The sequence below is a fragment of the Myiozetetes cayanensis genome, unplaced genomic scaffold, assembly GCF_022539395.1.
Source record: "Myiozetetes cayanensis isolate MyiCay16 unplaced genomic scaffold, myiCay2020 scf1, whole genome shotgun sequence".
NCBI lineage: Eukaryota > Metazoa > Chordata > Aves > Passeriformes > Tyrannidae > Myiozetetes > Myiozetetes cayanensis.
The window spans coordinates 61,201,943-61,224,220 of record NW_026086604.1 but is presented as its reverse complement, the minus strand read 5'-3'; the positions used below and the strand labels follow the sequence as shown (position 1 = coordinate 61,224,220).

The following is a 22,278-nucleotide window of genomic DNA, read 5'->3' as shown; positions in this document are numbered from 1 at the left end:
AAACTTTTGCCAAACCTCCACTCCTAAAACACCTGAAGCCCAAATACCCCAGTGCGTTGTAATGAAGGCAAATATTCCCATTCTTATCATCTGTATTCTCACAGGTTCTATAATCTCCCTTTCTTCCAAATGTCATCCAATTTTTATATTAGGTAAATGTTTCTTTCTTTTTTAGTTTCCTGCTGAGGCTTGCATTCATAGTTTTTAGTTGATAACAATACTTACTCCTGGATGCAGAGGTTTTCATAAATGTTGATATAGTCCCCTGAACCTAATGTAATTAAACCATTAGTAAACAGCTGTAGCTTTGCTACAGCAACTGAGTGCATGGTAAAACTTCAAACTTGACCCAGGTTTTCTGAAAGAATTCAAGATACATAAAGACTTCCAGGATTTTCAAAAACCCCTCGATTTGTGCAAACTTCCTCTACCAGCCAAGAGGTAGAAGAAGGTGTGTGTTCTCCCTCAGCTGTTGGGTGGTCAGGTTGAGAATGGATGCAGGAAGGCGACCTGTTGGCTCTGACCTTGCCCTGACAACCTTTTATGAGGGTAAGGGATCACTGGGGCTTCTAAGTTTCGGTGGATGTCAGCAGTACACCACTGTGAGACAGGTTAGATTTTGAGACCTGGAATTCAGCTACAGTTCAGCTCTCTGTATCTGAGAGTCATGTAGGCTCCATTCATAGTTAATGGAGAAAGCAGAGAGGCTTTTCCAGAGTGCAATTCATCTCACCTGTTCCAGACATTTATTTATGGATAAGAAGACTCATTCCTTAGAAAATGCCCATTAACTTTGCCAGTATCCATGTAACACCCTTCCTAGTTAGTGTTGGAATAAAAAAAATTTCATCCATCATAGATGAAGAGACTGTAAATGTATAAATGTTACTGTTGCTTTCATACTGCCTAATCAAGGAGGATTTTACATAAAGGCTCTTCCTATTGTAATTCTAAATGATAGCTCTTTTCTTACTCTTAACATTTTCTTAAGCAATATTTAATTATCGTTCATGTTTGTTTGAATTATCCCTCTCAATGAATTCTGCTTAGAATTCTTTTAGTCAATAGGCTCTTCCTGAGTATAATAAATGTGTTTGAAATGTGCATGTATATAAAAATTACTAATGACTACTGTATGTTGTCCACCTGTATTAATGTGATTAGGTGTTGAGTCCCTAATTTTTGGTTCAGTAGTTGAACAGTCTCTTTGCTACATTAAGAGTACTACAGAAATGGTTTTGAGGGTGGTGTAACAGTGTGTGTTTCAAAAGAAATTAATTATCTTTTTCCAGGCTGTGATTTATTTTTTTTTCTGTGCATCCATTAGACTTTCCATCTTTTCTGTTCTTATTTCCTGATCTAGACCAAATTCACCAATGTAAAGCAGCTTTACTATGTATTCCAAGTAGTTTTTGTTTTATTTTTTTTTAATTTCTCTACTTTTTTCTCTAAACCTTGAGAAAATTTATTTTTCAGAAAAAGATGCAAGTGTAGTCTATATTTTGCTTTCAATGTTCTGACTACACTCCATACATAATAATACAGAGCACCTTTACTTGTCTACCTCCACATTCCCTCCAAGATAAAATGTTGAGTATTTCAGCACTCGTAGTCACTTGAAGGCTTGCACCAACTTTCAGTAGTCCTGTTGCATTCCCTTGCTTTAATAAACAAGCAGTTCTAAATGCTTGCTTAATTACTTGCACTTCTGATATTGGTTTATGAATTATTAAATAATCTATTCTCAATATGGCCCCTATTTACTTTCATAATATCAGGCATGAAAATTACTGTTGTATAATATTACAACCTTCAGAGCCTTTGTTTTTGTTCTCTAAGCCTATCAGGTCTGATAAACTTGTAGAAGGATGGTTGTCCTATTTACTTGGAAGCCATCAGAAACCATGTTGCCCTCAGTTTTGTAGGTAGTGTCTCACACTGAAGGATCCAGAACTATATTTTGTGCATATTTTCTTCCTCTGTTTTCTTCATTGGTCCTCCTGAACTCCTCATGTGCACAGATGTTATTTCTTATAGCATTTATCATTAACTTTCAATCCTTGCCTTTATAGCTTGGCAATACATTATACATTTTATTCCTGTAAGGAATGTACCATGACTTTTCCCCTCTCTTCTGTACTACTGAGTTGTATATTAACTTGTCTTAGTGCCCAATCTTGTTGAAGAGACTTTGTTTTTTCAGACTGAACAAAGTCCTGCTGAACCTATTGAACATGTTCTTAACATCCTTGTAGATTAAGTGGAACTTAATCTGTTAATATTTTTGTCATAGTGCAGATCCCTTTTTCTTTCCCTAGCTAAGTTTTTATTTCACCCTAATATGCTGGTGTCTTCAAGTATAGCAACTGATAGCAACTGATCCACCTCTTAATAAGATGAATGGATTTTATCTTTTTGTTGCAGAGAAATCACCTTCTAACTTGACCTGTTTGTGTCAGCTTAAAGTCCCCTAATTAACATCGCCCTACCACGAGACCCTACATTCCTATCAATTCTTTTTACACACAAAGTAATATTTTACTCATTCCTCTTGGTTTATTTATTCTTCATCTGTTGGTTTTACATTGTCTCTCTTCTTTAAATAAGGTTCTACCACCTGTTCTCATTTTTATAGTCCTAAATGACATGTATATCAATGAAAGTGTGTCTAATTTATCCAGATAGAGTGTTTCTCGAAAATAAGTTTCACTCAATGCTTCTAAGCCTCTAAATGTGAGTAATGTGTTTGTTTCATTGGAATGAAAATAAGGATATTTGTGTTTGCTTCTAGTGCATCATATATTGTAAGATCTCTACTAATCCCAGAAATTGTATTTTGTCCCATGCAATTATGATTTACATTTTGTCCATGTAGTAAGAAAATATTTTTTTCTTATCATTCAAGCATTTGTTTTGTACACATATATTTATAACTCTGTACTGAAACTCCTACACTACATCATTTTAAAGTACACGGTATACTTTGGGCAGCAGGAAATCCTAGGAAAATATCTGACTGTGTAATCCATCTGGTCTGACCAGTTCTCATTTGTTAGGAGTCTCTTATGGTCAGCATCTGGTAGGATTAGGCTACTCTGAATGGCAAGGATTTAGTTTGCTGTACTAACATGCAGCTTTAGTGAACCAAAAGGTCATCGGAAATATCTGTTAAAAGCAAAGTAGTATTATTAATCTAAAAATTATTAAATTTATTTTGTAAATAACTGGCAGAGTTAGGATTAACTGAATGAACTGTGCCTTTGAGCATATATTTTGAAGCCTAGTCTGAAGCCTTGGTCAGTGGAGACCCCTGAATCCAAACTACCATCACTAGAGTGACAATTCATGAGGAATACACCTTTCTGTACTATTTTACTGCGGGGAGAAAAAAAAGGATAAAATTGACTTGCAAAAAATGAAATACTGTGGTCAAATGGATTCTGTTTACTACTGGTCAGCAGGTGCTTGCTCCAACTAAAGTGAGAAATCTCATTTCACCTACAAGAAGTTCAACATGTGTGCAACTTTTGTATCCTTGTGAGGTACAGGTTCATTTATATATTGTACACAGAGAATCATCGTACATAGTTCATATAGGAAGTAAAAAACAACCATAATTCAGTGTCAGAGCTCTGAGAGCATCAAAAAACCTTTCTGACCAGCCCCCCAAGGCTACCCCATCCCCCACAACCCTTATTCAGGTCAGCCTAGCACCATCAGTCCATGCCCCAGTGAAGCTGTGGGAGTACTGCTTTCTCATTCTCTCCATCATAGCCATGCCTGGCATGGGCCCTGTTGGCTTGGATCTGCGTCTTGGCTTGTTCCCAGACCTGTCTTGTTGGTTTGGATCTGCCCAGCAGTCACGGGTTGTGTCTGACCCAGGTTGTTCTCACCAGACCACGTCCTGTCCCAGACTTGTGGATGGACTTCCCAGCTTTGCCCTGGACCTACCTTATTGCTATGAACTTGCATAGAAGTGTCAACTCATGGCTGAAACTGGCTGTTCTCTCCAAACCTGTTCTGCCGCCCTTACTGGAGTGCTGGCTGGTGAGATCCGTCGCCCAGGGGCTGTGTGATTATAGTTGCATCCCTCTTGCTTAGGGGGCTGGCAGCCCATGCTACTCCCCAACATTTGCTTCCTCTCCTTAAACCTGCACCCATCCTTCCTGATACAGAGCACAAGTGTTGCAATTTGATCTCCTCTAGACTCATTATTTTTTACAACCCACTCAGTTATTTTATCTACTCTCAATTTGCAGAAGATTAAAGAAATTAATTTCTTCCTTGGCAGTGCAAGTTCTTGGCTCCTCAAAACTCCTGTATTTCTTCCTTCCCAGGTGCAGGGTCAGGGACTTTGTTGTTTGCCTCTCAAACATCATTGAATCTAATACAGCAGTCTATGAGGTAGGCAAGTATTGTTGCCATCCACTTCACAGGAAAAAGATACAGCCAGACTTGGTAGCAGACTTTAAAATCTTTATTTCAGTCGTGAGCTGAATCAAAGAGGAGCTCTGGCAGGATGAGAGGAAAAAAGTAGGTTTCTTGCATCCCAACTTCTCGTGTGCCTCAAGCACAAGGGCCATCCTTTCCTTGCTACAAACGTGTCCCTTACACATGATACAAACCCTTCTTTTTTTTTTTTTGGAGCTTGCTCCTTGGTAAATGTATTTGCACCCCAGTAAGTTTTGAAGTTGACCACACATAGATTAAATATGTAGTCTGGCGAAATATTGATTTCATCTTTGTAGGCAGAGCAGTGTAGTAGTGTCTCTTTTTTTATTTTTTTTTCTCTGAGTTGTTACGGCCTAGGGTCTCTGAGAGACTAACTAGGCTCTCTGAGCAGTGATTTGTGAAAAACTTGCGAAACTTTCCAGGTTTATTGATGATCAGGTCTGGTAGTTCCAGTTTTGGAAAAATTAAATTTTGCTGTCTTCAAGGTATTCAAAGTTGATAAAAACATATAGAGCTACAACCTTCAATAAATTGTTCACAAGGGACTAAAATCACATGGAATTACACTGCTTCTGTATCATAAGTCAGTGCAATATTTACTTAGGAACTGTGGATCCCCACAAAAACTTAATGCAGTTTTTTTACAACTTTATACAGCAAATTCCTCAAGTTGCAAAGAAGCAGAAGCATAGTAGTTTATAATTCTCTTTACTTGGAGTTGGTGGAATGAAATGTTTGCTGCTTAGCTCTAAAACTGCTTGTACGGCTGGTGATAACATTTTCCAGGACTGCAAGCATGTGCTAAAACAAAATATGCATCATTTTGTATTCTGAGTTTCACAAATTTCATCCAAAATCTGAATGTTTGCAACAGGAATTTACAGCTCTAGGACTGGAGGTGAGGCTTTGTGAATTCTGACTTTGTACCCAAATCCAAATCAGAAGATTATGTAGTTAAATTTATTTGAAAGAAAGTAATAACTTCTGTAGAAAGAGAACCAGAAGTTTCTATTTCATTATATATTTAGAGCATTTATAAAGGAAAAAAAGAACCTGAGGATGGTGAAAAAAAAAGTACTGAAAGAGGAAACAAAGACTGGAAAATATAGTACTAATACCCCTAGTCCAGGCACAAGATAGCACTTGTCAGAATAGTGGTTAGAGCATTGGAAGGAGAAAAAAACCTATTGTCTTCTAGAAAAAAAGTGTAAACCTTGTAAATGCTTATAAAGTTCCTAATATCTTGCTGGGGTTATATGAAATAATCACCTTTCTTTTGGCAAAATCTCCACAACAGATGCATTTGGAAAATATCAAATATGTGATCATAGCAGTGAAGGAAAAACTTTTTCAAGTTCTTTGGCACAAAATTCTATTAAGGTGTGTCTTTTGGGAGGTTAATCATTAGTTCAATGAGCTCTGAAAGCCACTGAGGACTTGGCTTCTAGCAGATGAGCCAGGACATTTCAAAGAAATTTCTCAATGGCTGAATTTAAATACGTGTTACTCAGAAAAGAACCCAAGCACATGCAATTGTATTCCTCAGTTGCAGAGTTCATGAATGAGTTCTGAAGGGATGGAGTCACAGCAAGTCAGTAGACAGTCTGAAGTGTAATTTTTATAATTGTCACCTTTATGCCCACCGTCAAAGCCTATCTATAAGTGTTAACTTATTTTAATAATATTTAATGTGCATTTTTTTATCATGGTTCTCATGTTAATAATGGTCTAATTTGACTAAAGAGTATTTGGGTAAATCATGTTTTCTGCTCAGAGTAGCTGAATAATATTAAACTAGTCTTTTTTAGATTAAAAGAATGACTAGAATTGGTTTCAGCAGGAAATCAAGAAAATATCAGAAAAACAAATCTAAAACTAAAAATGTTCTTGTTGTACAGAAGGGGCAGTATGGGGTAGAAGCATATGACACATATTTGCTTGGAAAGTACACTGCTGGTAGCTAAGGTAAATGTTACTTTTTGTCAGTAGCAAATGATAATTTTAGTGAATTTTCATATTAGGTAAAAGGATTTTGAACATTAGCTAAACTGTGATCAAGAGAAGTATGTTTTGCTTTGGTATCACTGATTTGTTTCAGAAAAAGGGTTTTCCTTTTTATTGAGAAAAACCTGTATTGTAAGGAGCAGGTAATGGCATTGTTGGAGTTAAAATAACAATAATTCATTTTTACTGGTAAACTAGCAGAAAAAGGAGTCATTTTTGTCAGTGAATACATTTTCACAGAATAAACTTAAAACCTGGTAACATCACAAAAAGATAAAAGGTTTAAATTCAAATCTTGGTTGGCTGACCATTCTGACTTCCTTAAGATAAACTATTTTTTTTATAAAAAGTTACTTATATGTCCACTTTGTTTTAATTGTAAAAGGTTATAATGTAAAAATGTGTGTGATTTTAAAGCATGGTTAAAAGGGATAAAATTATGTAGAGGCCATGGAAAAAGTAATTAAGGCAGCTGTTGTAGTACTGATTGTCAGGAAACGACCCATACAGAGGGTCATCAGAAAGTATCTGCATATAATATACAGGCTTCTACATTTTCGTGCTTAATACCATATATTTCCATCTTCTATTTTCTGTGTTTGCATTTGAGATACCTGTTTTACACTGTGATTTACTTCTCCTATTTGTTATTAAAAACAAATTAAATAGATAATCAGTGCCATGAATGTGATCATAATTTTATTAACTTAAAATTGGTGTGCCACTGTTCATTTCAGTCTGTAATCATGTTACAGACTAAAATTATTTTTGCTTATCTATTAGGAATAGTAATGTGAAACTGGTTTTGCAGTCATGTGGCTGGAGGAAAACCATCAATGATTAAGACAGAAAACCTTGAAGTAGTTATATGAAACAAAACCCCTAAATCGGTAAGCCAGATTGCTTTGTATGTTATCTGGCTTCTTTGTGCTATTAGGCAGCTCACTTAAGAGGACAGTCTTGCCACTATTAAAAAAAAAAGGTGCAAAAATCTGTTGGTACACGGTTGCATGTGTCACCTTTAAGCAAACTATACCAACTGCTGCTCCATGGTCTAAGAGAGGGGGAGGGAAGAGAGGAGTTAATTAAGCTTTATCAGTCCCTAACTGTTGTAAGCTAAGCTCAGCTGATTCATGCTAGGACCAACTGACAGTGGTTTCAAAACAGTACTTGAGAATGTGTAAGATTTTCCTTGATGAGTCTTTTCCTTTTATAGAGTCTCAAACATCACCTTGGCTGCAACAAAGCTTTTGGTCTTAACAGGCTGGGAAATATAGGAGAATTATCCATCCCCATTATGCAAAGTGGGAGCCCACTGGGAACTTTTCACCACACATAATAAGACTTCTTGTATAGTATAGCCACTGATAGTAGATTATGGTCATAAAGGAATAGTACCTTGATCAGATTTTAGGCAAAATTGAAAAAAATATGTGGGTTCATATATCAGTCGTCGAGATCGTTACTTGTCATTACAGTGATAAATATAGTCCATCTGCTTCCTTCTCACTGAATCTCAGTTCACTAGTTTGCCTTTTTCTCAACTTCTGACAGGTGAGGAATGATCTGACTGGCGTCCTTTATGGTGAAGACATCGAGATTTCAGATACTGAGAGTTTTTCCGATGATCCCTGCACAAGTGTAAAGAAGCTTAAGGTATGTGCTGCTTTTTGAGGAATAAAGAGAAAGTGGCAATTTTTTTTCCTATGAAGTGGGTTAATGAAACAAAATATTGTGTTAGAATGACATATTATTATATTTCATTGCATAATAAGATCAAAAAATGGCATTTTGAAGGCCTAGTCCTGCTTAAGTCAGTGAAGGTCTATGTGTATAGTAAATATTTTTAATAGTTTACGATAGTGACAATAAGTAAAGAATGTTGTTTCTGGCTTAATATTTGTACCTAAAGCCCCAGTCTTAGTGATAGAAATGTGAAAACTTGAGGCTTGGAACCAGAACCATTTTAAGGTAAATTATCATGTAGCAAAAGCATTGAGCCTCTTTCCATTAACTTCATTACACATTTTAGATTGAATTCGTTGCTTACATCATCTGCATTATTTCATATGAATTATAGGGAGGAAAAAAAGGAAAAAAATTAATAGCAGAATAATTTACCATCCTTTTCTTATTTATAATGATTTATTAGACTCCTGGCATCTCATAAAATTAAAACTATATTTTAGCATTACCATGCAGTGCAACCAGGAATAAATTAGGCATAGAAGATATGAATCTTAAACTGCATATGACCATGAAAAAAAGTGATTGAACAGCAGGAGAAAGCACTTTTAAATGATGATGGTCAAATCATTGCTAGCAGCAAGTACATTTGACCCACGATCAAAGCCATGATCCTTCAAATACTTAAATATCTCTAAAACAGGTTACAAAAATATTAATAAACTGTTATTTAAAAAAAAATTAAAGCAAGTATATTGATCTGTGTAAGACTAGACTACTAAAGCTAGCTTGAAAAGTTATGGAGTAAGGTAAATTAAGTGGGCTTTATTATTTCCACAATCTAGAGATATAAGCTGGAAAGTTTAAAGTATTAATAGGTAAAGTTTATCTTCATAAGAAACCATTTGTGTCTGCCTAGTCTGAGCCAGTTTGCATTTCTTATGTGGGGTTGAAGAGACTCCAGTATGTGTTATCAGTGAAGTCCACATTTTTGAATGAAGGAAGAAGTATTTTAACTAATAGATGATGTAAGAACAAGAAAAATGCATGTAAGCTTATATTTTTAGGCTGAAAGTTAGAAGAAGCAGTGTGATTCTAGCTTTCCTGTACATCAACAGTCCCTGGGTTGTTTTATAGGGAAGACCCAAAGACTCAACTAACAATATATTAGTTATCTCTTGATTTCTTCTTCAAAACAAATTAGTAAAAAATAAATAAGAAATTATCGAGACAATTGCTTTTTCCTGACTGAAATATAAGGTTAGTTGTCATTAGGTACACATAGACATAATAGACATTGGGTTAGACATAGAACATAGCTATCCAATTCTAAATATGTTCATTTTTTTCTTCAAGATGTAAACCTCATATAGGTAAACTGGTATCTGCTTATCTGAAATACCATTTATTTTCATAAACACAGTTTAAATTAATGAAATTGATGATTATGTGATGGAAAGTAGAAAAATCTGTTATGATTTGCAGAAATATATTTTATATTTTTCCCATTAATAGCTTAGTTTCTACTGCATTGACTCCAGCCTCTTTTAATCACAGTTGAAAGGTAAATTTAGGCTTATGGATATCTGAAAACTCATTTTTTTGTTTACAGAAAGGGATTTTGAAGGTTATGCATTCGTACATCAACTTAAATGCTTAAAAATTCTAAGCATGCACAGACAAATTGTACCAGCAATAACACTTCTGCTTTCAACTTTTTTGTATCTTGCATGCAGGACAAAAAATAAATTGCAATATATGACTTCCAGTTCAATGAAATAGTGTCCATCTGGATTTCCCAAGTACAATAGGTTTTTTCAATACTGATTGAACATGATCTCTCGTTCTAACAGTCAAGTTTAATTAATTTTAAAATTTTGCGCCTTGAACAGGTTTGGAAGTGGCACCAGTCTCAGTAAGCGACACGTAAACTAACAGGCATCAACAAGTTATGGTGTCATGTTGTGATGGTGGGAGCTGACATCCTCTAATTCACCTTCACCATCAGTGATTCCATAGCTAAGGTCTGAGGCTCATCTGTAGTGCTTCAAGTGGACATCCAGGCATTTAGAATGCAGAACACGTGGATACCTCTATTGTCAAAGTTACCCAGCTTTGTGTAGATTTATTGATAACCTCTTGACTGTCAGATACATGGTAGAGAATAAGACAGAGTATCTGAGCTGTTCAATTTAGATATTTAATAAAGAGCCTGCCAAGACATTGACTTTTCCTGGCATATGAGATATTGTAGCAATCCTTCTCTGGAAAGCTGGACAATACAACATAGTAGTGTTATTCATTAGAAATGAGACAGATTAAAATCTGAGCAAAGAAGAGAAGCTCTTCAGGCTGAAAAAGATAGCTGCCTATTCCAGCATAATGTGCATCACTCAAAAACTCTGGAAAGGCTAAAGAGTGTCTCATGTCTGAGGCTGTTAAAAATGGCAGTGGAGGAGATAAGTTGTTCTTCATCCCCAGTGGAGCATCTTAGAGGTGTTGATCCTCACTGTTTTAAGGGTTTATAGTACTTGGCTGCTGGTACTACCAAAGACACTTTATATTTAGTAGCCAAATAATATCCTCACCTGTATGAAAGAAAGGAGTAAAAGAGTCATTAATTTTTGAGGCTGTGCTATTGTCTGTTTTTAAAGCACGTTTTTACGGAGAGTCTGCCACAACTGTGGGTAAATGAAATGTATATTTTCTTGTTTGAACTTTACTCCATATGGGAACATATGTATTTCTTACTGAGGGGCAAAGCTTAAAGGCTGATATTGCTACTCTAATCTCTGAGAAGAGTAAATATGACAGCTCACCATCTGGCAAATGGTCTAAACATTGGTCTTTTTATATAAGTGCAGTTTTGGGAGTTGCCTTCCCCCTGGGATGTTTTTAATCATCTTGTAGATCACCTGCCTAGTTCCATGAATTAAAAAACTCTTCTGTCAAATATGTTTTAGCTCCATGCAAGCAATTTACAACTCTCTGAGAAAGAGAGTTGACACTTGCTGGGATCCAGTGAGTGACTCCTTTGATCCCTGCAAGAGAGTTTCACTGTGTTAAATTGCATCAGCCCATTAGGGTTGATGTAAAGGAAGAGTATATCCTTGACAGGAGATCATATTGGTTTATAGTCAGTTATCAATATGAATGAAGGGGGAAAATAAGTTATGCCCAGAAAGTGGCTGTTGTATTCTTTGTATGAGACTGTAATGTGGGCATATACTTTGACCCACGAGTTGACCTTAACCCAGCTCTGATACACTTCTGTGCAGACTTCATTATTTGTCCTGATAAAGCATCTGCAAGGGACTTGAACTACGTCCAACTAAATGAATTTGTAGCTTCAATGCATCTTATGCAGGATGGAGGCAGTATAGCCAAGCCTGGCATCAAATGGGTCTAGGTTTATTTGTAATCTTGAATGCGATTCTTCAGGAACAAATTTGGGGAAAATGTAGAAGGGATTGCAAAAAGCAGAGTTAAGAGAAAGAGGTTTCAGAGGAGTTCATCATTGCACAGAGGAAGAATGTTATACATGGAAGAGCTCTTGTATATAGACTTTCCTAAATTAGTTCCTTCTACACGTGTTCTAACACACAATCCTTTAGTTACATGATTTCTTACTAAATTATATGATAATCAGGTGCAAGCAAAGGCTTAAGGATTGGAACCACACACTACAGAGACTTCAATCTAAAGGATTTTGCACAGCCAGTGGGCAGCATTGCAGCATGTGCACTATGGGATTATTCTCTACACCCTCACTACAGTCTTTGGTACCCATAAACTATGAGGCCACGTAGTTTACATCTTTTATGTTTGAGTTTTGGGGTTTTTTTTACATCGATTGTCATCATGTTATAAAATGGAAAGGAATTTCTTCAATTTTAAGTTTAATAATTAGGTACTGTGCTGTTTATTTTGTAATCACACTCTGCTCTTTTTTTTTTTTTCTTCAAATACCAAATCTATATTTTTATGTTCAGAGCAATCAAGTGATTCAGACTTGGGGTTCCAAGAGTGACAGAACTATTTTTAAAATGTGAAAAATAGAAATAGTACATGAGGTGGGTTTTTTCTGCATAATTCCTAGATCTATTTATTGTCCTTACAAAAACTGTAATATTATTGCTGTAATTTGTGTAATTTGTTTGCTTAGTTTCATATGACCTTGTTAGATTTGTTTAAAAAGAATTTAATCCACTTGAATAAGGTTTACATTACTTTATCAGTCTGTGGCTAAATATAAAAATGAAGCAAAGCAGGCTTACTGAAAATGCACGGGTTCAGAATGAGGAAAGCAAATGACATTATTTCTGACTTTAACCATGCTAAGAGTGATAATAATTTCATGCATTCAACTGCAGAAGCAATATCTTCTTGCACTGCCCATCATTTTCTGCTGAATGGGAAATAAACATTGGAATTATCTAAACTAAAAATCTTTGATAAATTGATTTAATTAAAACTGAAATGTTTTTTGCCACTGAAATTCAGGCTGAATCATATGTTTGTTCTTTCCTTGGAGAGGGAAAGAGCTATTAGTAATTCTAACCAGGTGTTTCATGAAAGAAATGAAAAATTTGATATGCTCAAGCTTTTGCCAAGAACTCTGCCTTTGTGTGAAAGAAAAGGTAATTTGAAGTCATAAAAAGCTATCTGTTCTGTGTTTTATAGATGTTAGAAGTAATTTTTCATATGAGGAAAAGGTTAGCCCTGCTTGTTCCTGGAGAAATATTTTCCTGCTTATGCTTCTGAATTTAGGAATACTTTCTAAATATGTTTCTAAATATGAAAGTAAAATGTCATCTTTGGACTTCAGTCATAGAGTCTTAAAATGTGATGATTTTTTTTTTTAATGTGTGGAGTTGACAGGGAGGAGAGGGGGGATTGACAATGTGTTATAGTGACTGTAGAGAAGATGCTGTATAATTAAAACCTTTAAAAATTATTAAAGCAGGCATAATATCACGGCATTTTATCTCACAAATCTAGTTTCTTAATTTTACAGCATTTTTTCATGTGGACAGTGAAAAATCTAAGTCTTCAGCTCTTCACCTGGTTTTAATTTGCGAAGTTGTAGAAGAAATCTTGCAAGGAATCAAAAGAATATTTGATATTTTAGTGTTATTGTATAGTAATATATGACAAGTAATATTTGACTGTAATATCACAGTTTTATTCTCATTAGTGCTATTGCTTAATCATTTTTTTCAAGTACCTTAGCTGCTTTCTTTTGCAGTGCTTCAAGTTCTTGAACTTTTAGAAAGTTAACTAGTTCCTTATTAATTCTACTGTCTGCAGCTGTAGTCTGTGCTAACTCTCTACATGATCTGACTGGCCAATTGAAGTGGTATCTGGAAAGTGACTGTATTTAACTGCCACATATTTTATTCAATCTGCAGGGTAATGATGTTCGGATAATCCTTGGCCAGTTTGATGAGGAAATGGCTGTGAAAGTTTTCTGCTGTGTAAGTAAATATATTTAATTGCATTATCAGAATAAAGAATGTGCTACATTTGAATAAAAAATAACTTGAGCGTAAACATTTCTTCATGGAGTTCAGTTCTGTGAAGGTTTATATCCTTAAGAAAGGTTAGACATGCTTAGCTCCATTTCCCTTTCAATAAAGTATTTTGTACTTGACTTCAGTGGAATTTAGGCATAGACTGCAAGGTTAGCTTCTTCTTATTGCTTTCATGTAGTGGAATTAAATGCCAAATCGAACTTGAGCATTTCTCTTCACATCAGATCCAGGGAAATACTCGTATATGTAGTGGCAGATACAGAGAACTGCAAGATTTGAATCATGTCTAAGAGTTGTGTTCTGGTGGTAATGTCTGTGTGTATGCAGTTTTGCATGTTTTGCTTTGAAAGAATAAGAAATTCAAGCCAGTTCCTATATGTCGGAACTCAGCAGCACTAATAATTCCTGCTACTGAAAATGTTGCTACTTGTAGAGTTACCATTCCTGCCTGACTGCTGTACATTTTAAATGTATTGAATGTAAACAAATTATGTAGTTTGTAAAAAATATTTTTTTAATTAAAATCATACGGTAACACCAGCAAATATAAAATTCCCTACCCTCACCATTTGTTTGTGTGTGCGAATGTGCTGCAAACATGCACACTGCCATTGAAAGTAGCAGGATTAAAATCTAGATCTATATTTGTACCTGCCTGAAAAAAAAAATCCCAAAGAGGCAGATTTTAATGACCTAAATTTTGTATTGGTATTGAACTCTTAGTCTAAATAGAATAAACCTGTATGATCCAAGAACACAATAAATATAATGGAAAAGCGATAATGATGGCATCTAAATTTCAGAGGGTGTTTTTTAGTGTTCATTTAGGAAGAAAGTTACCTATCCAAGGAAAGAAAGGAAAGGCAGAAATTCAAAATCTAAGTGCTGTGTGTGCCTCAGATGTGTTTTGGCTTATACTCAGCAGCTGTCCCATTTGGTGGCAAAATTTGGAAAGGAGATTTTAGAGTATATTTGGAAGGAACAAAATCTGTTTTCATCCAAAAGGAAATGGAAAGTATTCTTTTATTTTTCATTCTTCTCATCTCTAGGTCTTTGTGTATAGATCTTTTTGTTCTGGCATTTAAATTGGATTGACAGAGATAATCTGCCATTTTTTCATTCTTGGAAGAAAGCATAGTCCTTCTGCAGCCCAGCTCCTCTTCAAATCTCTTGGAGTTGGACTGCATTTCCCCAGCTGAGAGGTCCTGGTTAGAACTGGCTTGCAATCCAACATTAGCAAGAGATTGACCTCGTTTATGCCACTGCCCCTTATTTCTAGTTGCCTTCCTCTATAATTCTTTTCCAAGTACATGTGCATGTGAGGCCACTGAAGAAATCCTAGAATCCTTTGGAGAAGCAGGCTGTCCTCTCATCTGCATTGCTCTAGTCTGAAGGATTTCAGGGAGAGGATGTCTCTTTCACACAAATGCCCACCACAGCTTTCTATGGCTATGGTTTTGTACGACCATGGGAGATGTGCATTAACTGAGTGGTTTCAAGAGCGATGGGTGCTTCTAAAGTACATTAGTGTCAAAAATAAAAAGGTGGATTTTTCTGAAGCCTAGATAAATCTGAGAGATCTTGTATTTAGACTTGTATTTATTTGAGAGTTTCAGAAGGAGACTAAATGCAGGAGAGGGCAGTGCAAAGTAGGTCATTTATATCTTAATGCACTACAATATGTCAGAAAGCTTCTTATTAGTCATAAAGTGTGTTGTTGACTCATGTACTCCTACAGATATATGTCTAAAAGCACAATCACTGTCAAGGTTTTTAACCCCTCTTTTCCAGGTTTGTCTTTAGACAGGTTTCACTTGTGATTCTCTATTATATTTTGCAGGGTGACTGATGTCAGTCAGAGAAAGATTTTGAGTTTGTTAAAGGAGGATGTTTATTTCACTAGTGCAAGCTTTATTCTTTTTTTTTTCTTATTGTGGTTGTAACCTGAATATTATTTGCTAATGACTTATGTAGGTGGTAAAATCTTAAAAGTCTGCCTCACTTTTCTGCTTGGATTCAACAATTACATGCTGTGAGGTTTCCTCAGGACATCCATTTGAGTTTATATAGAATCATAGAATCATTTAGGTTGGAAAAGATCTGTAAGATTATCAAGTACAACAATTAACCCAGCACTGCCAAGTCTACCACTAAACCATGTCCCTAAGTGTGACATCTTTTAAATACCTTCAGGCATGATGACCCAACCACTTCCCTTGTTTCTTGATAGTCCTTTCAGTGAAGAAATCTTTCCTAATACCCAATCTAAACCTCCCCTAGTGCAACTTCAGACCATTTCCTTTCAACCTATCGCTCGTTATTTGGAAGAGACTGACACCTACATAATAAATGTACTAAAACATTGTATAATTCAATGACAGACTTTAAAAACCAGACAGGACTGGTTCAAGCCAAGGTGAATGTTAGCAGGTGTTTCTTGCAATGATTTAAATAAGTTTAGCTATTCATTTAATTCTATGGGAAATATTAGCTTTGTAATGTCATTTTCACCTCAGTGGGATGAATGTGATATTTTTCATGGAATAGAAATTAGTCTTTTGCTCAAAACCTAATACTTCAGCAATCAACAAATTGCCAGTAATTGTTTTACTACACATTAGAAAGATTTCTTACAGAAATTTTTTTTGTTGTAAATAAACATCTCTTTATGAATTCAAACACGAATTAAAAGTTTAAAAAGAAAACATAAAAATTCAATTTCACAAGGACAAAATTGTCAGTGACAGTGTCCTGACTGTTTGACAGCAACTCAGAGCTTTGCAGCCTACTTAGGGCATGAGAGAAAAAGTTAGGAAGATATTTGCGGTTCTGGTGGTACAAAGTGCTTGTAAACCTTCCTCACCTTTCTCTTGTGTGTCAAAAAATCTTCCCCTTAGAAACTAAAACTTGTAAGAATTGGTCTGCGTGCATACAAGATGGTTCAGGAAAGGTCCACGTATTTCAAGTAATTGTATCTTTTAAGCATCAAAATCATCTTCATTTAACAGAATGAACAGGGAAGAAAGGGTGGGAAAAAGCATTATTTTGCTGCTAAAGTCTTCTGGAACCCAAACACTGAAATGCCTGAATGCTATCAACTGTGCTGTCACTAGAAAAATGACTGCCTGGTCATGGTACTCAGCCACAGAGGAGCTGATTTTCTTCCTTCCTTTGCTTTCCCCAGCCTACCCTTCAAGCCCTGCCATGTCACCCTATCTCTAACGATGAGCTGCCAGCTCATCAAGTGTTTGTTTTGGTTTTTGTTAAACCAAATTATTGCAGAAATGTGAAAGTGCAACGAGACTTTCAGTGCACCCATGTTGGGAATGATCCCTCATTTCTAGGGTGGAATTTCTGCCTTTTTTTAAACATTCAGCTTTCACTGCATATCACAGGGCATTGACAGATTATGCAGGAAACAGTTCAAGTGCTTATGCAAACAGAAAATTTCCAACAGCTCTAATTTCAGAGTAGTTCACAGCCAATTCTTTCTGGCAACACACAATTTGATACTTTAATCTCTATAGAGCAGGGGGAAGCTACATAAGTTTGTCCTTCTCTAAAAGCACTATTCTGTGTCAGTTTGTGTCCTAAGTGATTTGAAAACTGTCACATAAAGGACACTGTGTCACTGAAAGGTCTTGAATGACCTAATTGTGTAATGGAAGCTCTTTTATACCTAAGGAATTACTGCAGGATGGGATTGCTGTTTTCCACCCACGTGGATCTGGGATGCAGGGTTGCCATAGCTGTGGCAAGAGTGGAGAAGAACAGGGGGACAAAAGCAGATGTGTTTCTGGAAGGATAGAATTAATGAGTAAGAGAAAGACAAACCATTTCTGCAGATTCCAACTCAGCATGTTCTATGATTCTGTGATTGTGGAATAAGTAAGTGTAGTGGGTTGACCTTGGCTGGGTACCAGATGCCCACTGAAGCTGCTCTCTCACTCACCTCTGCAACTGGACAGAAGAGATAATATATAACAAAAGGTTCATGAGTTAAGAGAAGGACCAGGAGAGATCATTTATGGATCACCATCACAGGCAAAACATACTGCAAGTGGGGATATTAATTAAATTTTTTACTAGCAGAATCAGAGCAGAAGAATGAGAAGTAAAATAAATCTTAAAACCACTTTCCTCACCTCTCCCTCCTTCCAAGTTCTTCCTTCTCCCCCCCCCCCAGTGGTGCAGGAAGACGTGGAATGGTGGTTATGATAAGTTGTTATTTCTGCCGCTGCTCAGATAGAGGAGTTCTTCCCCTGCTTCCTGTGGGGTGTCTCCCATGGGACACAGTCCTTCACAAACTTCTCCATCATGAGTCCATCCTAAGGGCAACAATTCTGCACAAACTGTTGCCACATGGGTCATTTCTTCACAGGGTGCAGTGCTTCAGGCACAGGCTGCTTCAGCCTGGGTCCCCCACAGGGCCACAAGTCCAACAAGGAAAACCTGCTCCAGTTTGGGCTCCTCTTTCCATGCGTCAGCAGGTCCCTGCTAGGACCCTGCTCCAGTATGGGCCTCCCACAGGGTCACAGCCTCCTTTGGGCATCCACCTGCTCCAGCATGGGCTCCTCCATGGGCTGCAGGTGGATCTCTGCACTCCCGTAGTCCTCCATGGGCTGGAGCTGCCCCACCACGGTCTGCCCCACGGGCTGCAGGGGCCTCAGCTCCAGCCCCTGGAGCACCTCCTGCCCCTCCTTCTGCACTGACCTTGGTGACAACTCTGCAGAGTTGTTCCAATGTTCTCACTCCACTTTTCGCTGGCTACGTTTTTCATCTTCACAATAAGGGTTTTTTTTCCTTTCTAAATATGTTATCACAGAAACATTACTATCATTCCTGATTGGCTCAGCTTTGGACAGCAGCGGGTCTGTCCCTGGAGCTGGCTGGCATTGGCTCTGCAGGACATGGGGGAAGTTTCTGGCAGCTTCTCATAGAAGCCACCCCTGTAGCACCCCTCACTACCAAAACCAGGCCAGAGGAACCCAGTACAGTAAGGTATGAGATGCAAGACACTGGGTTTCAGACGCAAGGACTTTGAACAGCATTGTATACAAATGCATGAAATTTGATTTTGGCTGAACAAAGGTTCCTGCAACCAGGGGCCAAACAAATCTGCTTTGTGCACAACACAGTTATGAACTGAGTTGGCACCACTACAATAGGCTTCACATATTTAAAGCCCATTTTTTAATTTGGGTATTAACATATTTAGGAGGTTGCCCTATTTCATATTTTCTGCTATTCATGTACAAATCTGATAGGCTTTTTGTATGATCTTTGGGATACTTTTCAAAACAGTTATTTCTGAATGACTAATATGTCCTGTTTGCATTCTTATAATTTCCTCCTTCTGTAATATTTTCTGTGAAAATGTTACCACTTTCCTCTTAAGAGCTCTAAGCTTGTGCCATGTAAATGTAAAAACTGGAATTTTTATCTTATGCCTGCTATCTCCAGTATTGCTTCTATTAGGAGCCAAAGAAGCATGAAATGTGCTGTTTTGAAATGGAGTCTGACTGAAATGTCAAAAGAAAAATATCTAGTTGCAAGACAGTGAGAGAAACATCTGAGATAAAACTTACTAATTTTATCCTAGAACACTCTTCACAATGAAAAAGAATATCTGTTGTGAATAGACCAGCTTTTAGGTACAACAGCATATGTGCCTGACTAAGAAAGTATTTCTGTTTCCTGTTATATATATCTACTAAGTATTGAAAAGTATTTGAAAAAACCACCATCTCAGAATCTTGGAGTACAGTGGGCTGTATTCAGTATTCCAGCAGTACAGTTTCACATGAAGAAATTTCTTGCTAAAAGAAAACAAAGAAATCACTAAGACTTTGCTTTATCAATTTACTATTGATTCATATTCCTTAGAAGAAACTCCGTGGTCTCTGTTTTAGCGCAGTCATCTAATTCATATTTGCCATATTGCCACATTGTGATTTGATGGTGCCTATGATCCAAGTTTTCTAGTTTAACCTAATCCTTGTGTAACCTAACTTAGTCTTTAGGTTGATATAAGGGTGATAATAACTTAGTTTAAATGTGGTAGCACGGTGGTCCTATCACTCATGTACTAGTTGTGTTATGAAGAATTTTCTGTGCACAGCTGTGCCTTCTGCCAGTGTTCCTCTTTAACTCCCCCGGTTTTAGAATATAGTTTCAGTTTTCTGTTTATGAAGAAATGGTCTATTGAAAGCAAAACAGGATTTAGCAAATTCTCTTCTAATTTCCTGTATTCTAAAGGCAGGAGTCTTCAAGAAAAGAGTCTTCATTATTAGCAAGTAATTATTCTAAACTGTTCAAAATACTTGCAGATCCTTTGATTATACCATAATTTTGTTAATAAGGAAAAAAATGCTAACAGAAAGCAATTACTTTTACGTTCAATACCTCTATCACAATGTCTATTATCTTTTCTGTTTTTCTTTATTCACAGGCTTATGATGAAGAAATGTATGGCAGCAAATATCTGTGGATTATTCCAGGGTGGTATGAAAACCTTTGGTGGGAATCCTGGATTAATTCCTCACAGTGTCTTAGTAAAAATCTTCTTGCAGCCATGGAAGGTTATATTGGAGTGGATTTTGAACCTCTTAGCTCAAAAACGTCAAAGACTATATCAGGAAGGGTTAGTATTTTTCCTCCATCTATTTTATTATACCATCAGCTATCTCACCAGTGCATTGGCACAATAAAACAGCAAGGAGGGAGGTGAGACTAAATGATTCTTCTATCAAGAGACCTGGCAATCATCGTGGTTGTTCTCATCTTTTCACTGGTTTACAATTTTTACATATTTAAAAATCAATTAGATTCTCTACAGGGTAAGAAAATGATAAAGTCCCTTGCTTCAAATCTGTCCTCTTCCCCCTGTATGAACATTATAGCCAAATATACATTAAAACTTGAATTATAATTACAGTAAAGGGCTGTGTCATGTCAAGTTAAATGGTTGAGCACAGAAAAAGAAAACTTTTATATTTAAATTTATTCCTGCAAACAGCTAATTTTGATGGTGATTTGTTTCTTTCAGAACTAGGGGGCAGGAGGTGAGGCTTGTTTTTAACATATAAATATGTGGTATTTCCATAAAGCACATAACATTTGATCACAGAACAAATTCATACAAACTCTGACCAATAAATAAATATGCTTGATTTTGCTGCTTTTCATATTTTTATTTTTTTTCCATTTGCCTTTCATGCCTTGCTGAGTAAGCATGAAAGGCAACTTTACTGAAAGGCAACTCATCATAAGAGAGCACACCATCAAGAATGTAGTGAACTTGTAAAACACAGACAAATTGCCACTCAGATAATTTCATATTAAGCAAATGATTGCTTAAGTAAAGGTTATTTAATTTGAATTATCCTATAAAGTGTAATCAGACCAATAATTTGCAGGGATACAGACCTAGTCTCTGTCCAAGTATTATAGCTCACCAGTACACTGATAGTTTTGACTGAACTGAAGCCTTTGTACAAAAGCAAAATAAAGCAAGTTGTTCTTCATACAGTGAAGCAGCACAGCTGCTTTCAGTCTCTCTGTCTTCTAGGTCTTTCTCCCAGTCTCACCAGCAGTTTTATAAGTCAGGCAGCACACATTTTTTGAATTTTAAATTCTTTCATAATTTTTGTTTTGTCGACCTTTTCTGTATTAGTCATGCATGTCCCTAAATAGGAGGGTGCACTTTGGGGTGTTGGCTTGGATGCAACTCTGTAACTTGTTAAGCATTGGGTAAAACAGTTTTTTCTCTTCTGCAGACTCCACAGCAGTATGAAAAGGAATACAATGCTAAACGTGGTGATGGACAATCCAGCAAATTTCATGGTTATGCCTATGATGGAATATGGGTGATTGCCAAGACCCTACAGCGGGCAATGAAGTATCTGAATGCCACCACCAAGCACCAAAAAATTGAAGATTTTAATTACACAAATCACAAACTTGGGAAAATTTTTCTAGATGCTATGAATGAAACCAACTTCTTTGGAGTAACGGTAGGTCCAAATCAGATAATTGTGGGGTGAAGGAGGCTTATGATTCAGTGTCAGTAGTTGAAACAAGCATTAAATATTAAGTACTCTTGAAAAAGAAACACAGATGTATATTTCTTCTATCTTCAGAGCTTCCACAGTTCTACTTTATATTAAAAATTAATGTTGTTGCCTTGAGACTCTTGCTCATTACCTGTTTTCTGATGCCAAATGATGACACTGTACAGTTCCTCGGTTATCAGATTTTTAAGCGTGAATGTCATTTGAATTAAGAGCTCAGAGTGGTCTCAAGGGAACCACAAGTGTTACAAGATTCAGTGACCTAAGTGAATGTTTAGCAGTTAAGGAATAACTGGAATATGTTCTGAAAATACATGTTTCCCTCCATTGTTAATTTTTGTTAATAGGTTATAGTACACCACCTCTAACTCCAGTGCTGTACATCCTAGATATTCTTGCAACATACTTCAGTTGTGATTTAAATTTATTTATAATTTGTATTTCTCACAGTCAAGTGTAAAGCATGCTGGCTGTGACTGAAGAAGAACTGGTCGTATACAGTAGCATCTTCATTCTGATTTTAATTGCAC

At 36.5% G+C, this 22,278-nt stretch overlaps 1 protein-coding gene across 2 annotated transcripts in view; it reads left to right on the top strand.

Annotated features, from left to right (window-relative positions):
- Positions 1 to 22,278, top strand: part of GABBR2 (gamma-aminobutyric acid type B receptor subunit 2) — a 467,784-nt gene that overhangs the window by 210,382 nt on the left and 235,124 nt on the right. For both annotated transcript variants that reach the window (XM_050330892.1, XM_050330888.1), the window contains exons 4-7: positions 8,011 to 8,112; positions 13,554 to 13,619; positions 20,128 to 20,319; positions 21,455 to 21,691. In XM_050330892.1, coding sequence (XP_050186849.1) covers positions 8,011 to 8,112; positions 13,554 to 13,619; positions 20,128 to 20,319; positions 21,455 to 21,691 — 597 coding nt within the window. The remainder of the gene's footprint in view (positions 1 to 8,010; positions 8,113 to 13,553; positions 13,620 to 20,127; positions 20,320 to 21,454; positions 21,692 to 22,278) is intronic.